The sequence below is a fragment of the Sphaerodactylus townsendi genome, linkage group LG07, assembly GCF_021028975.2.
Source record: "Sphaerodactylus townsendi isolate TG3544 linkage group LG07, MPM_Stown_v2.3, whole genome shotgun sequence".
NCBI classification, from domain to species: Eukaryota; Metazoa; Chordata; class Lepidosauria; order Squamata; family Sphaerodactylidae; genus Sphaerodactylus; species Sphaerodactylus townsendi.
The window spans coordinates 93,744,856-93,771,138 of record NC_059431.1 but is presented as its reverse complement, the minus strand read 5'-3'; the positions used below and the strand labels follow the sequence as shown (position 1 = coordinate 93,771,138).

The 26,283-nt window shown below is 42.5% G+C and overlaps 1 protein-coding gene across 1 annotated transcript in view; it reads right to left on the bottom strand.

The window, feature by feature from the left end:
* ACO1 (aconitase 1) overlaps positions 1 to 26,283 on the bottom strand; it is a 61,801-nt gene that overhangs the window by 4,312 nt on the left and 31,206 nt on the right. The window contains exons 7-19 of the mRNA XM_048503014.1: positions 24,439 to 24,578; positions 22,984 to 23,155; positions 22,075 to 22,175; positions 19,859 to 19,975; positions 18,377 to 18,536; positions 15,003 to 15,138; positions 13,701 to 13,785; positions 12,037 to 12,193; positions 5,803 to 5,927; positions 4,393 to 4,497; positions 3,364 to 3,506; positions 2,617 to 2,764; positions 510 to 632 (exon numbers count right to left, since the gene is read on the bottom strand). Coding sequence (XP_048358971.1) covers positions 510 to 632; positions 2,617 to 2,764; positions 3,364 to 3,506; positions 4,393 to 4,497; positions 5,803 to 5,927; positions 12,037 to 12,193; positions 13,701 to 13,785; positions 15,003 to 15,138; positions 18,377 to 18,536; positions 19,859 to 19,975; positions 22,075 to 22,175; positions 22,984 to 23,155; positions 24,439 to 24,578 — 1,712 coding nt within the window. The remainder of the gene's footprint in view (positions 1 to 509; positions 633 to 2,616; positions 2,765 to 3,363; positions 3,507 to 4,392; positions 4,498 to 5,802; positions 5,928 to 12,036; positions 12,194 to 13,700; positions 13,786 to 15,002; positions 15,139 to 18,376; positions 18,537 to 19,858; positions 19,976 to 22,074; positions 22,176 to 22,983; positions 23,156 to 24,438; positions 24,579 to 26,283) is intronic.

The window sequence follows — 26,283 nt, the reverse complement described above, 5'->3', positions numbered from 1 at the left end:
TTGTTGGACAATCCTGATCCTTCTCTCTGAATAATAGTGGCAGACTTTCTCCTGGAAATTACTAAATGCCAGTAGATTTCCTTCGACTTTTATTTCCTGTATTGTATATGCTTTTTATTCCGTTTTTTTATTATTGTTGTACTGTTGTCTATGCCAATAAAGGCTTGCTGCTGCTGACTTTAAAAAAACAGCAAAATTCCAGTTTGTATTCAGTTTAATATCAGTTGCTAAACTTGAATAGAAAGTTAGGCTTCGTAAGTCTCTGCCTGGATTATTTTGTATAAATATGTATCATTATAAAATGTACAGAATGTAGATTGTGCACAGATGATCTTACTTACTTTCATTTAGAAGTATATGTTTTCAGAAATGCCAGTTCCTCTATTTAGTTATTCAAAAGATTTAATATGGCTGTGCTTAAAAAGTTAAAATTTAAATGTTTAAACTTTGGTTGTCACATACTATTGCCTGTCAACATCAATTGCACTCCCCCTAAAATCTTTACTCACCAGCAGAAAAGGCCCTTTTGCTGCCCAATCCCGGGAGCTTCCAGAACCATATTCCTTACCAGCCAGCACAATGAGAGGGTGGCCTGCTTGTTGGTACCTTTCTGAAGCGTCAAACACATCAAGCTAGAAAACAGAAGGCCGTTGATTCCAGTTAGTGAAAACAATGAAACCATGTGACAGGGGAGAAGCCCTCATACTTCTTGGGGTAGGCCACACTTCACAAGTACGGATGCTTTCAGCACTTGTATGACGTGACATCTCAACATCACAATCAACACAAAAGAGAAGCTTGCCTTGAAGCACCAGAGACACTTCCACAACCCACCAGATCCCAGTAGATTCAACAAACAAACTGTTCTTGATAGTGTAGAGTGGATTCTGGAGTGTGTGTGTGGGGTGGGGGGAGAGAAGTTGCTACCTTATCCAACAACATTGCAAACAACATTTCCTGAGCCAATTATCTACATTTTGGAGTCCTCTCCTCCACTTTTTTGGCCAAGAGTTAGTATTATGTGCTTCCACAGCTGAAAACACAGGTGATACTCTATTCAGACATAATACTGACCATGCACAATGGGAGGATCATAAGTGGTCCTAACTGGGTACTCCCAAATATAATACAATATATAATATAATGCTCTCTTGTACCAAAGTGGGACTTATGAGATTATTAATGATGTATGGAGTTTTGTGATGCTAACAAATTAGAAATTAATTATTATAAATAAAAAATTCTTGTATTTTCTAAACCGTTGAAAAGATATAACTGGAAAATCAACAACAACAATTTAGAGCAAGTTAAACAATTCAAGTATTTAGGTTTCACCTTTAGCTACAATCTGACTTGGAGGGTCTGCTCTTACTCTGCTCTTACTATTGCTGCTAATAGCCCCAATGCAATACTGTGCTTTTCAAATAGTGATGGGAACCAATATATACGAGTTGAATTAAATGTATTCAATGTTATATTGGACCACTATATGGATAGGACAGGGGTCTGCAACCTGCAGCTCTCCAGATGTTCATGGACTACAATTCCCATCAGCCCCTGTCAGAATGGCCGCAGGTTGCAGACCCCTGGGATAGGAGCTGTGAACCATTCAATCAACAGGTTTCAGTCTTAATTTTTTCATAATGGCTTCCGTAATTGTGTTGCATGTGCAGCTTTATGTTTAGAACTAGGGCAGAATTCATTTGAGACAATGACCTGGCCGAGGACTTTTAAATATTGGCTTAGAATTCACTACCAGCAGAATTCTCCCCGCCTTGTTGAATGGATGTTGATGGATAAATAAATTCCCATGTTGGAGTAATCTGATTGAAGAGGAAATCAAAACGATGGGGGTCTCAATGGATTCCTTATATGAACTCTCTTGTGATAAAGCATATAAATATCTAAAAATGAGACTTTTCCAATGGGAGTTCCAGGTTCTGATGAGACAAGCTAGGAAAACCTGTTTACTCCTAAATTTATTAATCCCATTTGAACAAGGATGGATGACCATTTATCTATTGAATGTGTATAATCCCAAATGGAGAAGGGCATTTGCACTAGCAAGATTTAATAAAATGCCCTCAGCTTTACTACGTGGCAGGTATAAAAAAAATAGATAGGGCTGAGAGAATTTGTCGCTGTAATCAGGGACAAGTGGAAACTATAACTCATATTTTCTTTCATTGTCCCAGATTTGTCAAAGTTCAAGAAAAGTATGCCACAATTATTCCGTTGTTTCAGGAGATTCAGCTGATATACTGGCAATCCCATTCTTATTTAATAATTGTGATCTTATGTTTTGTGAAATGATAGCAATTTTTTTTTAAACAGAGCTGACAAGAGCTAATGAAATAGTAGCATATTTATGGGTACTGCACTAATTGTATTTTTTCTCTTGTTTCTATATTATATGTAATTTTATATAGATTTTATTTGTTAGTTTCAGTATTCCAATAAATGAATACATGAAAATGTTTCAAGTCATTCTATTTCTGTTTAGGCAGCTCAAGAGCAGCTTCAAAATTCTGCCTGAGTGGCGACTTGTATGCTTCTGAGGTAAAACCTGAGCCCTTCTTACTAGTGTAAGCCTAAAGCAACAGGGGGAATACTCACAGTTTCTTCTGAAGGGAAATGTATGGTTTGGGGGGCCTGTTTGCTGAGAAATTTGTTCAATAAACGTATGTTTGCAAATGTTCCTCTGGCCATAACGGCATCATTGCCTCGGCGTGAACCATACGAGTTGAACTCTCTAGGGGTTAATCTATAAAGACAAAAAAAAGTTTAAATCATTCTTAAACTGAAATGATGGGAACTGGAGCCAGTGTGGCATAAAATTTTGAGTGTTGGATTAGGAGCCGGGACACACTGGGTCAAGCCCCACTCTGCTGTGAGGCTCTCAGGGTGGACTGTTTACCAGCCACTTGCTTTCAGCCTGATCTACCTCACAGGGGTGTCATGGTGATTAATTGGGGTTTGGGGGCCCCATGAATACCACCCTGAGCTCCTTGAAGGAAAGGATAAAGATGCATAGATAAAATAACCTGTGTATCATTTTCATTTGTTTTACTTGTCTTTTATAACATTAGTTCTCCCTCTCTCCATTTTATTGTCACAACAACCCTGTGGGATAGGACAGGTTGAGTATATGTGAAACCGGCCCAAGGTGACCCAGCAAGTTTCCATGGTAGAGTGGAGATTCAAACCTGGGTCTTAGTGTGACAATCTAACCATTGCATAATACTAATGCCAAACATGACTGTTACTGAGCACAAAGGAAGTAAGCTGAATGAGTGAGGGGAAAAAAGAAGAAACTAAATGGACTGTACCCCTTCCTGAACACATCCAGAGACTTTAACTTACCCTCTGCTGGTTAAGTAACGGGCAGCGGGACTGTTCCTTGCTATATTCCCAGCTGGAGATATATGGTCGGTGGTCACAGAATCGCCAAGATTTAGCAGGACATAGGCATCAACTATGGATTTTGGACGCTGAAGCTCCAAAGTCTGAAATTATAAAAACAACAGCATCACACACATGAAGTACCAGAAACTTGTAAAAGAGTGGATATACGAATGCAGAAAAGGGCAGAGGTCTGGAAAAGAAGCTTGCAAAATCTAATATGGTTTGATAACTTTATATGTTCTGATATCTACCACAGGCAGATTTGCACAGCGACCAGACAGAAACAGGTAGGGGTTTTAACCCCCATCAGAACCATTATGGGGCAGAAAAAACAGCAGTCAGAAACGAAGAGCAAAATGCTTGCAACTGCTCAGTGCACACATAATGCAAATGATGCAATACCCATCTTGAGTAGAGTTACACCATTCCAAGCCTACAAATCTCAGTGGATTTGGAAGGGTTGGATAGGTGATCTGGATTGTGGTGCAGGCCCATGCCCTAGGCTAAGTTCACATGCTTCTTCCTCCTCTATGCCAAGTCCAAGCCCTCCTACCTTCCCTTTTAGCTATGGTACAACAGTGCCTTGGTACTGGAATTCACATTGCTTACTTTCCTCCCCAGCCCACTTTTTTACCTTCATCATTACAGAAGCAGACACCCAGGATTGCAAAAATGTTTCATAAAGTTAAAGTCAAAGCAGTTCGAAGACAAACTGATTTTTTAATTCATGGCTCTTCTATCTCATCTTTATTCTAAAAAAAAGGGACCCAATGCAGCGTACAATGTCATTTAAAAACAAAAAGAATCAGACCAATAAAACAGCTACAAGCAAAAACCATTTGTATTCAGAGTACCTTTGGGTCTGTTTAGGCTTCTACTATAGTTTAAAATATCAGGATGCCCGCAAGACACACAGGCAATTTAACAATGAGGGGTCAAGGGAGAGAAACTAGCAGCAACTAGCGAGGAGAAGAGTAAATTACTTACCAGGTTTTCAAAAAATGGAGGAGATTTAATATATGTAGATTTTGGATTCCATGCATACAGTGTGTCTGATGGGACATCTAAAGCATTCCATGATTTATTTACTGTCTAAAATGGAAATAAATTAGAATTATGACATTTCTATAACATTATGAATCCATTCATGTCAGAGCTATTGATAAAAACAAAACCACAAGTTTAGGACCAACATGCCTAAGGACCATCTAATCCCATATGAACCCACCCAACCATTATGGTCATCTTTGGAGGCTCTGCTTTGGCAGCCCTCACCTTCTGAAACAACTGCTCAAGAGAAAACTGATTCACAAAATAAATTATCTAGTTCACATACAGGAATCTTTTCTGTTTCTCCCAAACAGCCTGAACCATCCCCAGAGACATGAGTGCCTGGAGAATAAGAGCAGCAGCGGACCAACAAGGTGGAAGGCAAGGAAGGTTTGAACTGTTTAAATCTTACGTCATGCTTTTAAAAATGTAACCTAAAAATCCAAGCTCTATTCCAAGGAAAGGTGAATTCCTGGACCTGCATAAGCAAGTAGTCTAAATCAGTGGTGGGATTCAAATAATTTAAAAACCGGTTCTGGTGGTAGGACTGAAATAATTTAACCACTGGTAGTCTGCAAGCGCCATTTTAACAACTGGTTCTGCTGAAGTGGTGCGAACCTGCTGAATCCCACCACTGGTCTAAATCCACATACTTCTGTTTTGCAATATGGACAGCCCAATCCAGAAGCCAAGGCAGCCGGGCATGGCGCCTCTGCCACACATGGCGCCTCTGCCACACATGCCACACGTGGCGCCTTTGACATGGCATGCCACTCTGCCACACATGGCACCTCTGACACAAGCTGTCTACAGAGAGCTTCCAGGTGGCATGGGAAGGCAACAAAAACCAGAGAATCCCCAGCTGCTTGAAAATAATTCATTCCAGACTTTTTCTACTACTTGCATAAACTATTTGCTTATTATTGGGAGGACATAATTCAGCCTCTGCTTTTTCTTGGCGAACTGTGAAGAGCTTTTGGAGAGTCTTGACATTTCCATGAGTCAACAAATGAAGTTCAATATAGGCAAATTTAAGGTGGTTCACAAAAGAGTCCTGTGGTACAGAGTGGTAGGCTGCAGTACTGCAGTCAAAGAATACACACTACTTGCCAATACAACACTAACACTCACCAGCCTAGGCTTCCTTGGACTGGGAACTCCACACTAGTTCAATCTTAATTGATTACTCAATCCATTTTATAAAAATGCTAACGCAGCTGAGACATAAACTGAACATCAGCTGCCCATGTAGTTGGAAGGAATAAAGGGAGAGATATCATTGTACTTTCCACTGAGACATTCTGGTTGAAAAAAGTAAAGCCTGTAATACATTATTTTATGCCTCACCTCTACTTTCTGGTAGACTTCTTTAAACATCCCTGGAATGACATATTGGTGCTCTACAGCTCGGATTTCCTCTCTCAAGGGCCAAATGTCTTTTAGAAAGATCTTCTTCCCTTCTGCATTGACACCTGCAATAAAATCAAAATCTTCATTTATATTGCATACAACAGGGCTACAACTAAAAGAACCGCTAAAGTGCAACGTATATTATTTCAGTTGAATCATTTCCACACAGCTTCTCCAGGAAAGAGTGCTACTCACAGTGGGTTCCCAGCCCATAAAGAGTTATATTGTATAGAGCTAAACAATACCCTCCCCCCAAAATATTATACATAGCAAGCCTAGAAATCACATATTGAAGATTATTCTTGTTGGAAACTTAAGCAGCTAGATTTAAAAAATCAGAGTCTTTTAAATCTCTCACTGTAGGGGAAAATAATATTAAAACTCACAGATAAGTTTCATCCATCATAGCTAATTTTCATTTTCTCTCTTCTCATCAAATTTGAGGGCAAATCATAGGATATTTAAATGATATTGAAATCAGAAGCCACAAGGGAAAAAGGGCCCAGGTAACACACTGAAGGAAACTGAAATGCTTTCCCCCAAAGCTGTCATTTAAAAATTTGCTCATTCCACACAAACATCAGCCAACATCAGGTTTTTTCAGAGAATAAAGGAGAACAGCCAATGTGGGACCTATAAACCAAAAAAGTTCTTAAACAAAGAGTCCTTTGAATTCAAGGCTGTCTGTGATTCTGCATATGGGTTTAATTATTGTATCAAAATTCACCTCCCTTTGAAACTTGGCTTTTCATTTTCTGGCCCTGAGGACTGCAAAGCCCTATTCACTTGTTATAGTGAACACATCTGCCTGTACATGTGTACATTGGCTTCTAAAAAGGAGCCAATGCCTGTTCACTTTATGAGTGAATCCAGGGACCAGTAGTAGATAAATGTGGAGATTCAGTCACGTGTTTACTGTAACATTCAGAATTACTCAGCACACATATACACAGGACAATGAAGTGTTCACTGCACACAAATAGTCAGTGCATTCACTGTAACATGCAAACAGGATCACAGTAATCTCAGAAGCTGCTGGGAAGAGACTGAGGCTCATTCCGCACTTGCAGAATAATGCACTTTCAAACTGCTTTCAGTGCTCTTTGAAGCTGTGCGGAATGGCAAAATCCACTTGCAAACAGTTGTGAAAGTGGTTTGAAAACGCATTATTTTGCGTGTGCGGAAGGGGCCTGAGTAAGATCTCACACAGGGGGTCTTCTGGAGCCTGCAGAGCTTTTGCCCTTCTGTAGTCTAGTAAACTCAGAGTACACTATTTAAAACCACTGAACCTGTTTCTCTTTCATTAAAGAATGAAGAGTAGTTTTATATTGAACTAGCTGATTGCGCGACACAGGATTTCTAAATCTCTTGAATTGTTGGTAAGATGCACGAATTAGTTTGTTTAATTCATGGCACTCTTTGTCAAACCAGGGGGCACCTCTAGTGCTGTATGGAGGTTTCTGCTTAACGGACTTTACAAGATAGTCTGTGATATACTTGATTAATGTTTCAAAATTGCCAATTGCCACACAAAGGCGAACTCTGCCTTATATAAAAGCACTTCTAAGAGGATTACCTCTAGATGCTGAGGAGAATTAATTAGCTCATTGGCGGTAAGGGCCAAATGGGATGTCCAGAAAGCCGCGTAGGTAAATACTCTTTAGATGTATCCATAGGAGACGTCCACCCCCTCTTCCTGATGGAGAACAAGGTTAGAGCTGAGAGGTGATCTCCCTAGTAGAAGGTCTCCTATCTTAAAAAGACTGGACTGAAGTTCTTAATTTTGGTGACATAAAACAATAATCTATAACACTGTTTCCCCAGCTGTGCTAACAAATGTGAAATTATTAGAACGAAGTCATAGCATTTTTAGACCATTGAGCTACATAACATGTTATGTTTGATAGCGAATTCCCGATCAGATTCCTAGCAGTGTAATTGGTCTCAGGTATCCTCAAGAATAATGACTTCTGATGGAAGTAAGAGTGAATAGACATAATCGTTATCATCATAACCTTCTACCGTTCCAAATATGAGGTTAGATTATTACCTCCACTCTCGCATTAGAAATCCCCCCAATATAGTAATTTCAGTTGAAGGATAATATTTTAGTTCTAGCTCCTCAACAAACGAGGGATAGAAATTTTGCCACGGTGTCATCACGAACGCTATTATTCGCACCAGGGCGGATATACAGTATGATAATGAATATCAGTGATGATTTGCCCCAATTAATCAATTAATCAGCAATGCTTTGAATTAAGTGGGAGGGGGTTGATAGAATTTTTTGCTGGCAGAGAGACAGAAATTAAAAATGCAGAGACCACCAGAAGGACAGCCGGCCCCATTGCATCTAATTGCTGGGGGAGCAGAAGGCCCCTGTAGCCCTCAAAATCTATGGGATGATATAGCCAAGAGTTTCCTATATGAGAGAATTCAGACCTGCTTTTCTCTCAGATATTTGAGAAAGTTTGGGTTCCCGCATTTATTCCTCCACCCCGAGATATTCCAAGACAGAACCGAAAAATCAAATTGTTTTTTGAAGCGTCCAGGTGGAAGAATCCAGGGATGAGAATTGCTTTAGTAGAAGAGAATGCTGTATGCAGCCATTGAAGGATGTTCTCTTGAGAGGCTGCATGCACAGCTGGAGGAATGCCACCAGCAGACTCTTGGAGGAGGGACTCAAGTATTCTGGACACTGTCCAAGGAATTGAGGGACTTCCAGCCGTTCGAAATTATGCATGCATGAATCTGAGGTGGGATCGCTAAAACATATCAGAGCTGTAATCTCCAATGACTCTCAAGACAGTTTTGGGCCTTGGACCAAACCAGACTTGACTCCAATAAAGGAAATGAGGGCGTTTTCTTCCATTCTCCTGAGGTTTGGATAAGATCATTTTGCGAAGGCTGTTCCAAAAGGAAGAGACCAGTAACATTTATCATCCATCTCCATCACTAGATGATTCCAAATGGCCTCCTGTTACAACTCAGGAAATCATGGATCTAATAACTGAATTGAAACCCCGTAAAGCCTTCTGGCCCAGATATATAATTTCCCAAGAGATACTGAAGTCGCATATAGAGTGGGTGGGCACCCCTTTGTGGCCAATCTTATTTTCACCCAAATCTAATGAGCTCAGGAGGCCTCATTCCTAAGCCTTGGCTATCTGCAGTCATTGTACCCTATTTATAAAAAAGGTGACCCATCGGATCCTGCCAACTTCCTTCCAATTGAGTTTGACATCAGTCATTGGGAAAATATATGCTAAGACACTTCTTACCCAAACTACAGGCCTGGACGATTCATCAGAAATTATCATTGGCCCAGAGCAAATGGAGGCTTCACGAGGGAAATCCACGTTAGACCATGCTATGCTTCTTACGCATTTGGTTAATAAATACTCCAAAAGTCCAAGAAGGCTAAACTTTATGCCGCCTTCATTGGATTTGAAGGCAGCTTTTGACACAGTCTCTAGAGAACGTCTTTGGAATAAATTGGCTATGTACAAGGAATAGACAATAGAAACTTCTTTTTTCTAATCAGGCAATCCTTTATACCCAACACAAACTGCAGGAGTTAAAGTGCTCACGTGAAGGTTCCTCATGACTGATTCTATTTCTACCTTTAAAGGTGTGAGGCAAGGCTGTGTGTTTGAAGCACTAGCCCTTTTCAATTTATTTTTGAGTGATCTCTTCCATCAGCCTTATTGGAAATTAATAACCATGCCCCTAAATTGGGCCCAAGGCTACATATTCCAATACTTCTATATGCTGATGATACTCATCCTTCTATCTCGCTCAAAAGTTGGACTGGTAGTCGACTGCTGAATAGATGTGGGCAGTACTGTACAGATAACGGACTAGTCATCAATTATCAAAAGACCAAGATTTTTGATCTTTGCCAAACAATACAAAACATAACTGGGAGATTAATAAAAGTGCCAGTGGAGCAGGTATAACCAATACATAAATATCTTGGAATTACATTTTCTTATAACTTACTCTCCTGGTTACCCCACAAAAAAAGCTGCTATATTGCAGGTGCTACTCATCAGTTATTCTGCCATTTACCACGCTTCTTTTATGGAAAGGGCCACTCCCTTGTCCCAGCAGCACTAAAATCTTTTAACTCCTAAGATAGAAGCCGCAGTTACTTCCTATGGAAAAGATTACTCTATCTGGCTCCAAGCAGTTGACGCACTCCTTGAATACTGTCCAATCCAAATTTTTCTCGTGAAAATTCATGGGCCTGCCAAATTGTGTGCATGCTATGCGGCCCTCTGTTTTAGAACTGGGCCAAATGCATTCACATTAGTTTATAGAGGCTTGGTTGAGGAAGCTTTTTAAATCTACAGGCCTTCGTGCATTTCTCGCATGATTGAGCACTCTGGGCTGGATCTTTCACCTACTTTTTTGTCTGATACTCAGGCTGAAATCCATGGTTCTCTCTGATCGAAAGAAAGATTGAATCACTTGGTATATCTCTGCGACTCGCTTTTCACTGGCTATCTAGTTTCAGAATCCTACAACTTGTTAAAACAAAGAATTGTTGGAAAGCCCGAATGGATTAATTTCTATTTAGGGCTGCTATGAAAAGCTTGTCTACCCTTACATCTTTCAATAACCCCTATATCAAAACAAGGATGGCTCCCTCATTTGTATTTTTTGACTAATCCAATGCAGAGAAGAGCTCCCTCACACTTGCTCGCTTCAATGTTTTCCCCTCCGGCTTTTGATTGCATTGGTAAGATTTAACAACTTGGGAAATGAGCCGTAAGGGTATGCTCTTGTGGTGAGACAAACAAATTGAAACATTGGCACATCAACTGCTTTGCTGCCCTAAATCTGCTAATATCAGATCAAAATATTCCAACATTCTTTCTAGGATACCTAGTGAAATGGAAGAATCAAGTAGACTTCCTTTTCTTCTGGACAATTCTGACAATGAAACTTGTGAATTGGTTGCACAATTTTTACTGGAGGTGATGCACAATCAATAATTTATATTTTATCTTAAACCTTTGTATTTGTATACCTTTTATCTTAAACCTTTGTATTTGTATACCTTTTATCTCAGGTTTTTTATTGTGTTATGATTATTGTTATGCCAAATAAAGGCTTATTATTATTATTTAAAACCACAAAGAGAGAGGAATAAATTGTGCAAACTTGCTCTATTTGAATAATGTTCACCACTTGCAGAATTTAGATTGCACAGGTACAGAATTTTTATGTGTGTATGGATGCACATTTATGTACAACCTTGACTTTTCCTTAGAAAACCAAACAGATCAGCACATGCTTCTGTTCCACTTGGCCATTGTCCAGTCATTCCTGCTTTACTGGAAGGTTTGCAATTTTCTGCTTAGGTGCAGAAAGCAACACATTTTACACAAGCAAAAGAGATACTATCTTTGATAGAATCTAAGTGTTGAAACCTGTCTTCACTCTCTCTTTCTCACTCTGTCTCTCTCATTCCCAAGTTCCACAATTCAATAAACATAAGGGGGAACTGTAGCTGTGACACTCCCGCATTGTAGTAATTATGGTTTGATTTATGTCATGGACTTGGAGTGTTCAACTGGCAGCTCTTATTTTCTGCTTGTTTACCATTGACACCACCCCATGGGTCATTCATTGCCCCCTGTTCCAGATCACAGAATAACACAATGTGTGCCATGAGTTCATCTCTATGTCCTTTTTCACAGCTTCCTGATGGTAGTGGCTCGAGGAAGAATCAGACACAAGAAGAGGTGGCAGTTCTAAGTCTTTAAACCCACCTTAACAGCTATTCTTTAAAATCTAGGAAAACAGGTCACACATTGATACATACAATCTTAGTCCTTATTAAGGACTAAACCTATGTCTGGTCTGTACCACTTCTGTCTGCAAATGGTGGCTTACATGAATGAATGTCTATCGCCTTCCCACCAAAAACACGCCAAAACGAGCATGTTAGGAAATAGACTAGACTCCAACACTGACTGTGTTTATAAACACAGATTTTTTTTTGTACTGGTGAGAATTCAGTGATGTGACCCACCTCCCCACTGGAACTGATAAAGCCCCCAGACACAAGTATAGTACCACTCTGGGAACTAGGTCACCCACACCCACATGATTCCGAGTAACTTAAAACAGCCACTTCAGATATAAGAAGTGATGCCTTACCTAGGGGTTCCTTCTCAAAGTCAATTCTTATAGTCCCTGCAATGGCATAAGCTATTACCAAAGGTGGTGAGGCCAGGTAATTTGCGCGAGTATTTGGATGGACCCGGCCTTCAAAGTTCCTGTTTCCAGACAGTACACCCACAGCTACAAGATCTCCCTGTGCAAGAGAGAATGACATTCAAAATTGCTTCTAATTTCACAAGTCTACAAAACCTGGGCAGAGACAGAAAAATCAACACTGCAATTCAAACCTAGTTTACTGTTGTTTAGGAAATGACCTAAAATGAACGTAATCGCTTCTTTTACTATAGACCATAGAGACACAAAACAAGTAAAGCTAAACAGATAAAGATCAAATCTCAATTTCGTATAAGAGACGACTAGAAGATGAGTTTGTTTTTTGGAGGCCTGTGTAACTAATATCCCACTAAGTTGACTGCCACCCCAGACCCATTTGCCAGGAGGCGGACAAAGACTGTTTTGAATGCCACATATGCAAGAGAATTGCATCAGGCTGAAAGATCGCATTACCCCATATGTCCCTACTCGGCCTCTGCATTCAGCAGAGGCCAATTTACTGGTGGTTCCTGGCCCCTCAATGATGCGGCTGGCCTCCACTCGGGCCAGGGCCTTTTCAGCCTTGGCCCCTGCCTGGTGGAACACTCTCCCTCCAGCTGTCCGGGCCCTGCGGGATCTTGGTGAATTCCGCAGGGCCTGTGTAAGACTGAGTTGTTCCATCGGGCTTTTGGAGTGCCCAGCCACTGATTAGGTGCCCCTTCTACTCTATTTCTCCGGTTTTTGGAGTCCCCCTGTCATCTAGGGGACCCACTTTTGTTACTGTCTTGTTCCCCCTTTTTGGGGAGGGTTTAATCTGGGGTATTGCTGACGCCATTTTACTGAATTACTGCTGCGTTTTAAATATTTAAACTTTTAAACTTACATTTTAATTTAATGGGGTTTTGTTTATATACTGTATGTGGAATCCATGTTGTACACCGCCCAGAGCCCTTTGAGGATTGGGCGGTATAGAAATCCCATAAATAAATAAATAAAATAAATAAAGATAACGTTGCCAATAGGCCTGTGCCTTCCCTAGATATTCTGCCACGCTACAAGGATTTCAATATAAAAACAGATGACAACACATACAAATCCCCCCTCAGACAGTGTTTCTTTGGCTCTGATGGTTTTTTTTAATACTGTATTAGCTAATTCAATTTATTAGAAATACTCCGGGTCTCTGGCCTCAAATTCCCCAGGTTCACTTGCATCTGAATTCTGGGATTTGGAGGCCATTTGGAATCTGTTGACCCAATGGCAGATTCCGCATGGGCCAAAAACAGTAGTGTGAAAACTGTGTAAAATGGTTTAAAACGGTGCAAAAGAGTTTACACCGTTTTCACACCATTTTCACACTGCTGTTTTTGGCCCATGCGGAATCCACCAATCTGTCCCCTTAACCAGGTGCTCACTTTCTCATGCTCTGTCCTTTATGTGTAGTTTTTAGTGGTTATCATTACATTCTTTTCGGTTCTTATGCTGTTAATACGTGTTCTAGGGAAATCTAGGGAAATCCTTTTGTCATTTTAAATTTTATTTGTAAACCTCCTTGAATGCAGTTGGGTGGGCAATATTTTCCTAAATAGGCAGCACTTGAATCGTACCTGAGTAATGGCTTCAACAACAGATTCTGGAAGAGGTCCACTGTTGCCAATGCAGGTCATACATCCATAACCCACCACATCAAACCTACAGATATCATTAAATGAGTTACCAAAGGTTTCTACTTAAAAAAAAATCACACAACTGCCAAGAACAGCATCCTCTAAAGAGGATAAAATTAGTCCATGTTTTCTCCCCTGTCCCAGAATATTACTGAGAGTTTTGTATTTAGAAGCCACTGGGGAAAGCACATGGGGCTCTGTGCTGAACACTTCTGTTGACAAAACTGGGGGAATTATCCATGCCTACTTCAGGCCTACGTCACGTCAGATAATACAATAAAACTGTTTCTGGATTAGACATCTTCAGCCTGTAAGTAGGGACCTCATGAACGAATGTGTACAGAGCTGTTACTTTTTATAAAGAAAGGAACATCCAAAATATGTCAGGAAAAGGAGTTCTACTCTAACATTATTTCTGACATGATATATTGGTATTTGGAAAGTTCAGTAATGCAATCCCCCAACTGTAACCTGGAGTGATACAACTGAGAAACCATTCTACCTCCTCAGTGTGAACTGAGATTTTACTTCAGTAATGAAGCAACATTTATGTGTATGCTGCAATGTGCTGGTGGTTTAAAGTGCTATCAAGTAGCAACCAAGGCAAGAGACTCCTTCGACTGCCTTGGTAATCTCCCATCCAAGAACTAACCAGGGTTTACCCTGTTAGCTTCTGAGCTCTGACAAGATCAGTCCAGCCCGGTCTATGCAAAATAGATGGATATACAAGCCTCCATAATGAATAACTAAGTATACCTTCCTTCCTTCATTTTTATTATTAAAGAAATAACAACAAAGGCAAAATCAACAAACCACAAACATTCTACCTTGCTGCTATCTGTATTTGATGGACACTCTGTTTTAGTCCTTGTTTTCAGATGTGGCTTTGCTATTTTCTTGTTACATGGATACATTAATATATTTTTAGACCACCATATTTATAGACTAAAGCAAATCCCCACCCCAGTGGCAGCAAGCCTCTGATCAACATTCCTAGGAGACAACATCAAGGGAAGGCCTTGGCCTCTATGATCTGTTTGCTAACACTCCATGGCAACTGTTAAGCCACTGTGAGAAACAGGTTGCTGGTCTAGATGGACCACTGGTCTGATTCAACAGGAAGCTTTTGATATTCATCTTTCCCCAGCTGGAGGAACTTCTCCCCAGTTGAGGAATTATCTTCTATTTTGAAGCACAATCAAACAAGTCTTCCAGGTAAAAAAATAAGAAACAATCTTATACCCTAGTTGAGAAAGGTAAGGCATCACTCCGCTTTCTCTCAGATAGTAAGTGACCACCCCACTTCCTGGAGAAAGGCTAGTTTTAACATACGGTTTCACAGTCAGGCCAGCTTCCACAGCTTTTTTGGCAAGCAATCCTGAAAAAAAAGTAAAGACCATTATAGCATTGTATGGCAATAAACAGATGAAGCTGTCTTAAGTGAAGGAGGAAGTTATTAAATAGTGTGCTGATTTGAACCCATTCTTTTTCAATGCAGAGACTTTGTGTTTAGGCCCCTCTCTGCTACATTTAGAACACTTGTCTAACACCTTCAGACAAACGCTATTGGGCCCCTTCTGCACATACAGAATAATGCTCTTTCAATCCACTTTCACAATTATTTGCAAGTGGATTTTGCTATTCTGCACATCTGCAAAGTGCATTGAAAGTGGATCGAAAGTGCATTATTCTGCCTGTGTGGAAGGGGCCTTGGTCTGAACTCCAGATACTATCTTCCCTGGCTGGCAGTGGTTCTTCAGTGTATCAGACAGAGATCTTATCCTTGATCCCTTTTTAACTGCCCAATGTTGAATCTTGACCCTTTTGCAAGCAAAGCTGGTACTTCGTACTTGTACTTGTACAACCTTCTTGCAGGCTAAGAACAACATTTCTCACTGGCAGGCAATATATGTGACCCACTAGTCAGCACATTTTTGAATGATGATACAGCACATGAAATAGAACAAATCCTAAGAGTTCTGAGTCCAAGCCACAGTAAAAGAGGACTTTTTAATTTTACCATGTTTCAACCCTAGATAGCAAAGTACCAATACTATGGAGAAAAAAAATTAGGAAGTACTGTAGTCAGCAGGGTTTTGGATGTACAGTTCACTGATCTGGCTACACAAACCCTTGCTTCTATACTCGTGAGATCTAGTTACTGTAATGAGCTTTATCTGGGACTGCCCTTGAAGACTGTCTGGATGTGTCAAGTTGTGCACAGTGCAGCAGTCTGCTTTTAGCTGGTATGGCCTGGTATGCACATCTAATACTGATCTTAAAATAGATTCATTTTTCTTCCAGGTTCAATTCCAGGAGCTGGTTTACATTTTTAAAATATGTCAAAACCCGGGACCCAAAGTACTGCCTCTCCTGATAGAAACCTGTGTGACATCTTAGTCAGTCCAGTAGCCAGTTGTGCTAGAATTCAGTCAGATTTGTATATCGACTGTATCTTTGTTTAGATCAAGGGTGTTGAACTAATTTGTTATGAGGGCTGGATAAGACATAAATGGGACTTGGTTGGGCTGGGCTCGGGGGGGGGGCAGTGGCTGCCTCAGCTGATGAGCCCCCAGAAGGCTTCCCAGCCCAAATTGGCCTGGAGGGAGTACCTCAGCTTGAGGGGCTGAATCAGGCCTGTAAGCCAGCTGAAGCATCCACCCCATGCACCCAGTCTGACCTGGTGCGACGCTGAGAGGGCATATTCACTTTTCAAATTTCAGTTGCTTTTAACAGTCATTCCTTGGGAACCCTGGGTACTATACTTTGGTAAGTGTGTTGGGTGACCTCTAAAACAAAGCTCGTATCATTCCCATCTAACTACATTTTCTACAGAGAAACCAAGAGAGTTGACCAACTATAAAACTAGTGTAAGCTCTTCTAGCACAGATATGCCTCGAGAAGACCCAAGATCAGACATCTGCTCAGCAAATGAGATAATTAAACTATCTCAGCTCAGTAACTCAATAGAACTCCTCCAGAAGGAGATGGGATGCCACTAGAGAATTTTTGTACTGCCAATCTCTGCAAGTGATGTTGCAGCAGAAAAATGTTTAGTGCCAGTAGAAAGAGTTCTTTATGGCTTTATCCAGTGGTCTGCCTTAATCTGAACACACTAGAAGTGTACCATAAAGCAGGTACGGAGCACAGAGAAAACAGTGCAAAGGGCATTGTGCTGATCTCTGAGACATTCAGACTGATGGGAATAGAGTTCAGGAAATTCTGCTGGGCGAAATGGCTAAGACTGTTGGTGCAAGCCTTCTTAATTGGGGAGCAGGAAGTAGCTGCGCACCTCTCTTTGTGCCTGAATGCTCAGCTGAAAATCCTCTTTCTAAACAGTGTTTTACATTTAACATTAGTTGTCATTAGCATTGTTTCCTTGATTCATATGAGTTGCTTTGGGAACCATTTTGGGCAAAAAAAGGTAGCATAAAATAAGTAAATATACTTTTTCTCAAAAATGGTCACTTGTTTTTTTTTTATGGTGGGAGTGGATTGTTTCACTTTTAAAAGATGAAGGCTGAATTTCCTTGCACTGAGTTGTATCCAATGACTCCCTCCAGCTAAGTCCTTCTCTGTCAGCATAAGTCTGTTGGACAAAGTATTAGCAGCAAGATGTCACTGAGTTTATAAAACCATAAGATTTTATTTTATATTCTACTTGTTATTCTGTGATCAAAAAGTGGAATGGTATGCTGTAAGCCCATTCTCAACAGATCTCAGAAGCTAAGGAAGGTACTTGGATGGGAAACCACTAAGGAAGACTCTACCGAGAAAGGCACTGGCAAACCATCTTTGCTTCTCGCTTGCCTTGAAAACCCCTTGCTGGGGGAGTGCCATAAGACAACTGCAACTTGGCAGCACATACATACATAGCTCACAGTCCTTATTTGGGTGTGCAGCACAAACTGTGCAGATGAGTGTGCAGCACAAACTGAGTGTTACACTAGTTGTAAGTGGATCAGGAGGACGCTCCTGCTGCTCCAGAGGAATTATCTTCAGTGCACAATGGACATTGACCTGTTTGGAGAAATGCACTGTAGCTATCACCAGTCTCATGTGTCTTCCTTGCTCCTCTTGAGGTAGAAAAGAAAGAGGGCGGAAGAGGGAGAAAACAGATGCACGGCCACAGTGCTCCATTATGATTCTTGATCAGCCGAGAAACAGCAGAGGGCTGCAGCTACTATATATGCCAAATCTCTTTGCAGGACTCATGGGGTTGTGCTGCTATGCACTTGGAGGCAGTTGTTATTCACCATAGATGACGAAACTACTACCTAGCAGGGGTGGGCAACTATGGCCCTCCAGATGTTCGTGGACTACAATTCCCATCAGCCCCTGCCAGCATGGCCAATTGGCTATTCTGGCAGGGGCTGATGGGAATTGTAGTCCATGAACATCTGGAGGGCCATAGTTGGCCACCCCTGACGCAATGTATGCAGTTCTGTCCCCTGCCCTTAGGATTCCTGCTTTGCAGACTTAAAGAGCAGAACAAGTGTCTTCAGACAATCTGCCATGCAAATGTTTCCATAGGGAATGTTTCATTTTTCTCTCCACATTCAAATCCCAAATGAGAACTGGAATTAAAGCGGTGCCAGATGGTTAGGTGCACTTACCTGCACCGAGCATTACAGATGGATTGCTAGTGTTAGTACAGCTGGTAATGGCAGCAATCACAACGGATCCGTGAGCAAGTTCAAACTCCTTGTCATTATAAACAAATTTCACATGATTGTTGTGATGCTCAGGGGCAATTTGGAAGCCTTTAAAACCTTGCTACAAGGAAGAGAAAACACAAAAACATTGAGAATTGTGGTGACTAATATTAAATAAAGAAGAGAAAGGGAGTGAAATCATGTTGTGTCTACTGCCTGTAACTTTCACTGAGCTGTATGGCTGATTTAACTCACCATGGCATGTGCTGTACATATTATTTCTATCCCAAGTTACCGATATTAACACAAAGGATATGAGATATATACCCACTATACATCCATTTAGGAACATGTATTATACCCGTTTTAAATGAACTCCATGGTAGGCTGCTTTGTCTTTTGAGAAAAATTCTAAGTACAGCCCCTTTCTGCACAAGCCCCTGAAAATGTTTTGTAAATGTTTTCAACCCGCCCTCATTTGTCTGGACTTACCCCCTCAAAAACACTTCCTGGCCACCACAGTGCACAAAACATGGGAGGTGGGGTGGAACAGAGAATTCAGTAAGGAGGTTTCTCCAGTGAAAATATTTGGGAACTATAAGCCAGTGTTAACTAGTTGCTAGTGCCAGACTAGGATCTGGGAGATCAAGATTCAAATCCCCACTCTGGCATGGAAGCTCTCTGGATAATCTTGGGCCAATCATTCTCTCTTAAGCTGTTTCTGCACAGAGAATCCAGCATCCCAGGGATGCTAAAAACAGCGTCCCTGGGGAGGGGTTTGCACGGCCGCTGCTGCTGAGCAAGGTTTTTTGAAAACAGAGGCTTCCAAACGCTGCCGTGCGAACGGCAGCAGCTGGAAGGCACCCTTCCCCCCCCTTTCCCGAACACCTTACCGGCCCGCCAACCTTCTGGCGCATTGCCCAGGCCAGGGGACATGCCCCCCCCCGCCCTGTGACTCCAGAACTGTCGCACAGGGCAGGGGGGCATGTCCCCTGGCCTGGGCAACGTGCCGGAAGGTTGGAGGGACGGTAAGGCGTTCGGGGGACGGTGCAGCCTCTGCGCAAGCGGCGCAGTCTTCCCCACCCCAAACGGTCCCGGGGGGGTGCGTCGGCATCGTTTACGCCGACGCACCCCCGCAGCGTGGCCGTGTGGAAGCCACGGCACAAGCCTGAAACTGGATTCACTGAGTTGCCTTAGCCCGAGGGATAAAGAAGTGAGTAGGGTAAATTATTTTATTTTACTTCATTTTATAGCCCACCTTTCTTGATGAGACACAAGGCAGATTACAAAACGTAAAAACAATGCAATAAAAACAGAAGTTGACATACTGGGGGAAAATGGGGTATAAACATCTAAACGAAATACATACACAAGTATTTACTAGCGAAAGACTGTCTGAAGCAAGAAAATTAAATGCAGCTGCAGGTTCAGAAGAGGGGTTACCTTGGCACCTAAGCAGGTCTCAAAATCTTTCTTCATTTCTAAGACCTCCACTTTGTCCTGGGGCCTCTTTGGGCCACTGCAGCAAGGCATGACAGTCTGCAAATCCAACTCCACAATCTGTTGAAGAAAAAAAAGAAAATCTTCTCAGATGTAACCAAAGATAGAAGGCACTGTCCTCCACACTGATTACAAAATGCCCTAATTTAGCAAAGTTATTTAAAAAAACAGGCCTTAATGTCACAATTGAAGAACTTAAGAACAGCCATTTTAGATCAGACCAATTGTCCATCTGGTCCAGTGGGCTGCGAGTCCACAAGCAAAAGATGGAGCACCAAACTGGTTCCCTGTTGTTGCTCTGCAGAAGGATGTTTCATGGGCAGCCCAATCCAGATGGGAGCAGCCAAGCACTCATAGGGAGTAGCGGAGGGCTGCACCAATGTGTTTCCCCCTCCGCTGATGCAAGAGGCACCCCTGCCGCAGAGGGGGGAAAGGCACTGGTGGGCAGTCATCCCTCAGCTATGTGGCGGTGAAACCCAGAAATCAGACATGCTGAAGATCAGAGCTCGGATGCCTGCATTGGGGAAGCGGGGAAGGATGGCGGGGCATTGCCAGGGGTAAAGCCAACATTGGTTAGCCCCTAGACTTGAAGACTTACACCACACAAAAGTGCTGCGTAAGCTGTGTCTATGGGGCGATTCATGTGGCAGGAGAGTTTTTGTTTGCTGTGCTGCCTCTGGCCGCTGCAGTGCTCGCTTCCCCACAACCGGATTGTGCTGTTAGTCATTATGGCTCATAGTCAATGATAGCCCTATTCTCCTTGAATTTGTCTGATCTCCCTTTAAAGATCCAGACACATGCAGCCAAACTAATGTTATCAATATTGAAGGTACAGACTACCTTCGTTACTGACCCAGGGGGTGACGTCACATCTTGATGTTTACTAGGCAGACTTTTTAAAAACCGGGGTAGCTTTCCATTGCCTTCCCCACTCACCTACACTTTACCCCCAGCAAGCTGGGTACTCATCTTACTGACCTTGAAACGTTGGAAGGTGGAGTAAACCTTGAGCTGGCTACCTGAAACCGACTTCCATCAGGATCAATCTCAGGTCATGAGCAGAGCTTTGACTGCAGTACTGCAGCTTACCACTCTGTGTCACAGGACTTCTATTAATATTGAAAGCTATCAACATTAGTAGCATGTTTATTATGGTTGGGATGTATCTGTGTGACTCTGAGAAATCCTCTGGGAAAGAAAGAGCTTAGATACTGCAACACACGCACCCCTCCAACCCCCCAACCCCCCAAAAGGCATATCCCATCTCCTGGGTGACTCATCAGACACACAATACAAGAGGTGGAGGGTGGATTCCACCCTCATCACAACTATGGGTTGATCTAATGAAAATTTCCAGGTACAGAAGGACTTCCATGCACAGAATTGTGACTTCTCTGCCTCCCCCCTTTTACTCCAGTCTGAAATGTCCTTAGAAATGCTAAGGGGGGAACATCTGGGAGGAGGGAGAGACGGCTGCATTGGAATAAAAAAAAAGTCACCCCTGCTTTCTGGAGCCAGGATAAAGCAAGGCTTCTCATACCGCTCTGGAGTTATGTGAAGCTGAAAACAAAAGGAAAGGTAAACTGTTGGTTTAACAAATTATAGATGCTTAGAAGACTTGAGATTCCAATTCTCTAAGTTGACAAACAGCCACAGTATTGGTAATCGTATATCAGGTAGCTTTAAGCTGCAACAACAGGGGACCAGTTTGGTGCTCCATCTTTTGCTTGAGGACTCACAGCCCACTGGACCAGATGGACGATTGGTCTGATCTAAAATGGTTGTTCTTAAGTTCTTCAATTGTGACATGAAGACCTGTAAGATTTTGATCTCTTAGTACCAGATGTTGGGGGCAGAAAGAGGAAAAGTTGTTGTCTTTATGTCCTAATTATAAACTCTGCAGAATCCTTGCACTGGTCACTGTTGCTAACAGAATATTTGACTCAGATGGATCTTTCGTCTGATCCAATATTCTCAGAAACCCAAACACATGGAGCCGACTGTTCATCACAATTACTGTGCAGCAAACCTCAAAACAAGGATCACTTTTAATACTATGTTCAGTCTTCTTTCTTATATCAAATAAAATGGTACAAAGGCTGTTTGTGAAGAAAGCACTGAAAAGGAACAGAAAGCTACAACTTTAAAAAAAACCCTACCTGGGTAAAATCTGGGTCTTGTGACGAATTACTAAAATCTCTAAACATTCCCACAGCCTGAAGGTATTTCCTAATATGCTTAATCTTTTCTTCATCACGTCCTAAAGGAGACAGAAATAACTACTCAGTTAAATCACACCTAAAAGACCAAGATAAACCATTCAAATTAATAAGCTGGTGAATCAATTCAAACATTTTGACTAACTGAAAAGACTGTCCTGGATTAATTTCTTTTCTATAGATATATAGCCTGTGCAGGGACAAGAGGTACAATCCCTTGGGGACAAACCAAAGGGCAGAAGGCAAAGGGCTCTTGACTGCTCTCAGCCTGGATTGGTTTGTATATTTTCCCTGCAACTTGGAAGCTTTTTCTTTTTGTAAACTGTTTTGGGTCCTTCTATGGAAAAAACAACCTAAAAACACTGAAAAAAAATAAATTGGCAACATTATTTTAAAAATATATATTTTAACAAGTTGTTTTAAAAACTGCAGATGGCAGACACCAACCAAGAAGAGGAATTTTTCCAATTACTCTTACAGGGGAAGAAACTTATTTTCGTAGTAGTTGCCAATGCAATAATTATTGGGAGGGGAAAAAACTATTGGTATTTACTGATATTTGTATACATATCTATGCAATGGTTTACTAATCAATGGATTAAAAATATACACAACTGCAATATTTTAGGTATCTGCCAAAGTGACATGCATACTGTTAAAGACACCAGCTGACCTGAGTGAAAGCTAAATCTAGAAATATAGATTTAGTATATTTACATCTTGCCATTTTTCCAAAGTGGAACTTGACAGCATACCGTATACTGGGTTCTCAGGAAACCATCCACCTCTGCAATGTCTAAACCTCAACCTGAACATGACTGCTCTTTCAGATACAACCGTAACACTTACCAGTCTGAACCAGGTACTGGATGCTAACTTCATCAACAGGGAAATAGGCTGCAGTTGCTCCATACTCTGGGCACATGTTGGCAATGGTGGCTCTGTCAGCAATGGACAAGTGAGTAACCCCAGGCCCAAAGAACTCGACAAATTTACCCACGACCCCAACCTGGCGTAGATTCTGCAACAGATTATTGAAAAAACACACAATCAGTATCATTTGACACCATCTTACCCCACATGACACAGAAGTGTCCAGAATCAAAAGTTCAGAATCAGTGGTTACTGTGATCATCCATCAATGGTCTGGGTGCTCATCCAAACATGAGAAGCTTCATTAACAATGGTTAGTTAGGGCCTGTTAAAGCTGAATCCAAAACCATGGCTCAAAGTTGACTTGTTAAAAGTCCTAATTAGGGTTATGTATTTTAACTATTTATCACTTATTTATTGTGCACATTGTCTTAGTTGTGGTTTTGTTGTACACTGCCCAGAGCCCTTCGGGGGTGGGCGGTTTATCAAATTTATTTAATAATAATAATAATAATAATAATAATAATAATAATAATAATAATAATGATGATGATGATGATGATGATGATGATGATGATAATGATGATGATGATGATGATGATGATGATGATGATGATGATGCACAAACTCAGGTACCCTGACTCAATCCTTCCTTGCTTTACAGTGCCATCTGCATTTACATTCAGGCTACAGAGATGCCCAGCTAGAGTAAAGACAATCAGATGGATCTAGACTCAACTGGTAGTTTCCATCAAATCCCCTTTTCTGTTGCAGATCCCTTTCCTGTCATTTTTCAGGGTCTCCTGTTCCCCAAAAGCAGCATGTCATGGAGATCAGTAGAATGCAGTGGGAGGAGAGAGGCAGCAAATTCTCTGGTGCCACTAGAAAATGCCCAATCCACAGCCCAATGTGGGGATGGCTCTGCCACTGTGCTACCTCCAGAGGGCTTTTAGGCGGGGTGGGGAGGCTGCAGAACAGAAAAAAAATTGCCTGGCACACCCAAATGGGAAGGCCCTATCCTCGGCCAGTGCGCCTTCCCCCACTCCCGGCCCTGGGCATGCTGGCTGAGCCTTCCCCTTGGCTTGGCCTGGCTGGGAGCCCCTGTGTGTGGCGCAGTAGAGGGGGGAGAGGGAGGTAGGGTGTGGGGGTGATTTTCCACTCCCATGATCCAAATGGCCTCTGCCTGGGACATGTGATTTACATTCTGGGGGCGCTACGCCACTGGAATGATGGGAAATTTGAAAGCAGGATTTTCTGGCTCACTGCTCATGCAGTGAGCCACTGCACTACACACCTGATGGTAATGATAACTGGAGCCCTTGTAGACACATCTGCTATCAGCAACCCTCTGGAAGGCAGTGAAGACAGCATCCCTAGAAAATGGGCAACAGTAGTATGACTGGTGGCTGAAGTGTCTGATCCTGTTATTACCTTGGTAACAGTGAGCACAATGTCTGTGGATGTGACAAGTGGTTGAGGATTTCCTGTCAGTTTGTAGCCAATCACTTCAGGAAGCACCATACTGATTGGCTGGCCCAGCATCACTGCTTCTGCTTCTATGCCACCAACGCCTAAACAGCAACAAGAAGGGTGTTAATGCAACCAGACAAGGGCAACATAAACACACAAGAAGGCTGATGAACAACAATACTATAAGCAAGTGGTAAGAGCAAGGCAGATTAACAATGGCACTGCAGATATTCTTGGCAGCTATTATTTCCAGCAAATTCTTGCCTACAGCAGGTGATTTTGTACATTTATGACGTTTAAATTGCAACAAGCATTGCTGTAAACAAACAGGCTGTTTAAGTCAGGGATTCCTCTGTAGTAATGCACTGCTGACCCAGCAGCACCGTGGTAGAACGTTGGAACGCCAACGGACCTACGGCCTTCTGGTCGCACCGCACCCCCCCACTCCTCATCCCCCTATGAGTCACGGGTCATGAACTGTCTGGCTCAGTCACCGGGCGCAGGGACAATGGTCCTGCCCCCAGGTGAGAGGATTAGGCCCAGATCGAGCTTTACACTCCTCTCCGTGACGCTAGCCAGAGACTGCTGTGCATCACATGATGATCTCCACCTCCCCGCCTCCGAACTCCCCCCCGTCCCTCCTCCCACACTGAGAATAACAATAAAAGGTGCCAGGAACCAGCACGCTGGAGATTCGCTTAGGGGAACACGGACCTCCGGGCTCTCGCTGCTGGCGTATCTCTCAATTAGATGTTATCTCCGTCTCGCCTCGTTTCTTACGCTGACCACGCGGGTCGCATCATGCTGGTGCCGAACCCGGGAATCTCTCAACCTCCACCCTGCTCACCGCCGCCTGGGAGGGGCTTCGGAGCACCAAGTCCGCTGATCGGGCGATCCGGGACCACCGGCTTTCGTATCGGCCTGTCCTCTGGATTGGCGTGATCCAGACATCGCCCTAGGACACTCTCTCACCACTGAACACCAGTGGAGTATGGGAGCTTGCAAAGCAGGGCTTATGACAAGCACGCTGGATCAACTGGAAAGCGCGAATAATGTGCGGCAGGGTCCCCGTAGTTATAGCTGGGAGCTGCGCAACGGTTGAGGAGACAGCTTCCAGTGTCCATGGTACCCAGGAGGGGGGACATTGAATCTTAAGACTGGGAAAACATCGGGCGCATTCTTCGCGACAGAGCCTCGCTACCGACAATACCAAGTACTGATCGGAGATAATGTTATGTCGCCATCAGCCTGCAGACCTATGGTTCCCCTTGCTGTAGTCAGCCTCCTTTCGACATCTTTCACCTTCAATTTCAACCTCCGGAATTTCTATCCACTAAATTGGACGCCATCCTCCCCCTTCTGCCCCCTTTGCTCCTCCTCCTCGGCCTATTTTCAGAACTCTCCCACAAGCCAGCCAGCCTCTCCCCTTGTTCGGCCTCTTCATTTTCCTCAAGCCACTGTGAATTACAGCTTATCGTAATGGCGCTGGTTTCAAAACTCTCGTGAGAACGATAGCTAATGATCTGTAGAAGAAAGAAACCTGACGGAAGACTATCGTATATTCTTGCATTGTGCCCTCATCCATTTTACGATACCGGTGGGAGGGTGGCGCTTATTCATGGTTGTCGAAAATCGCCTTTGCCATAAATTATCCTCACTGGAGTCTTCGCAGTTTACGCGAGACGAGGGAATCACTAGTCTCTACTGGAGAGGCATGCTGGAGGTAATCGTAGGAATCACCCCCCAATGGTTCCGGACGACTGAAACCACCTTCGCGATGTCTCTGAGCCCTGCAATAATTTGTGA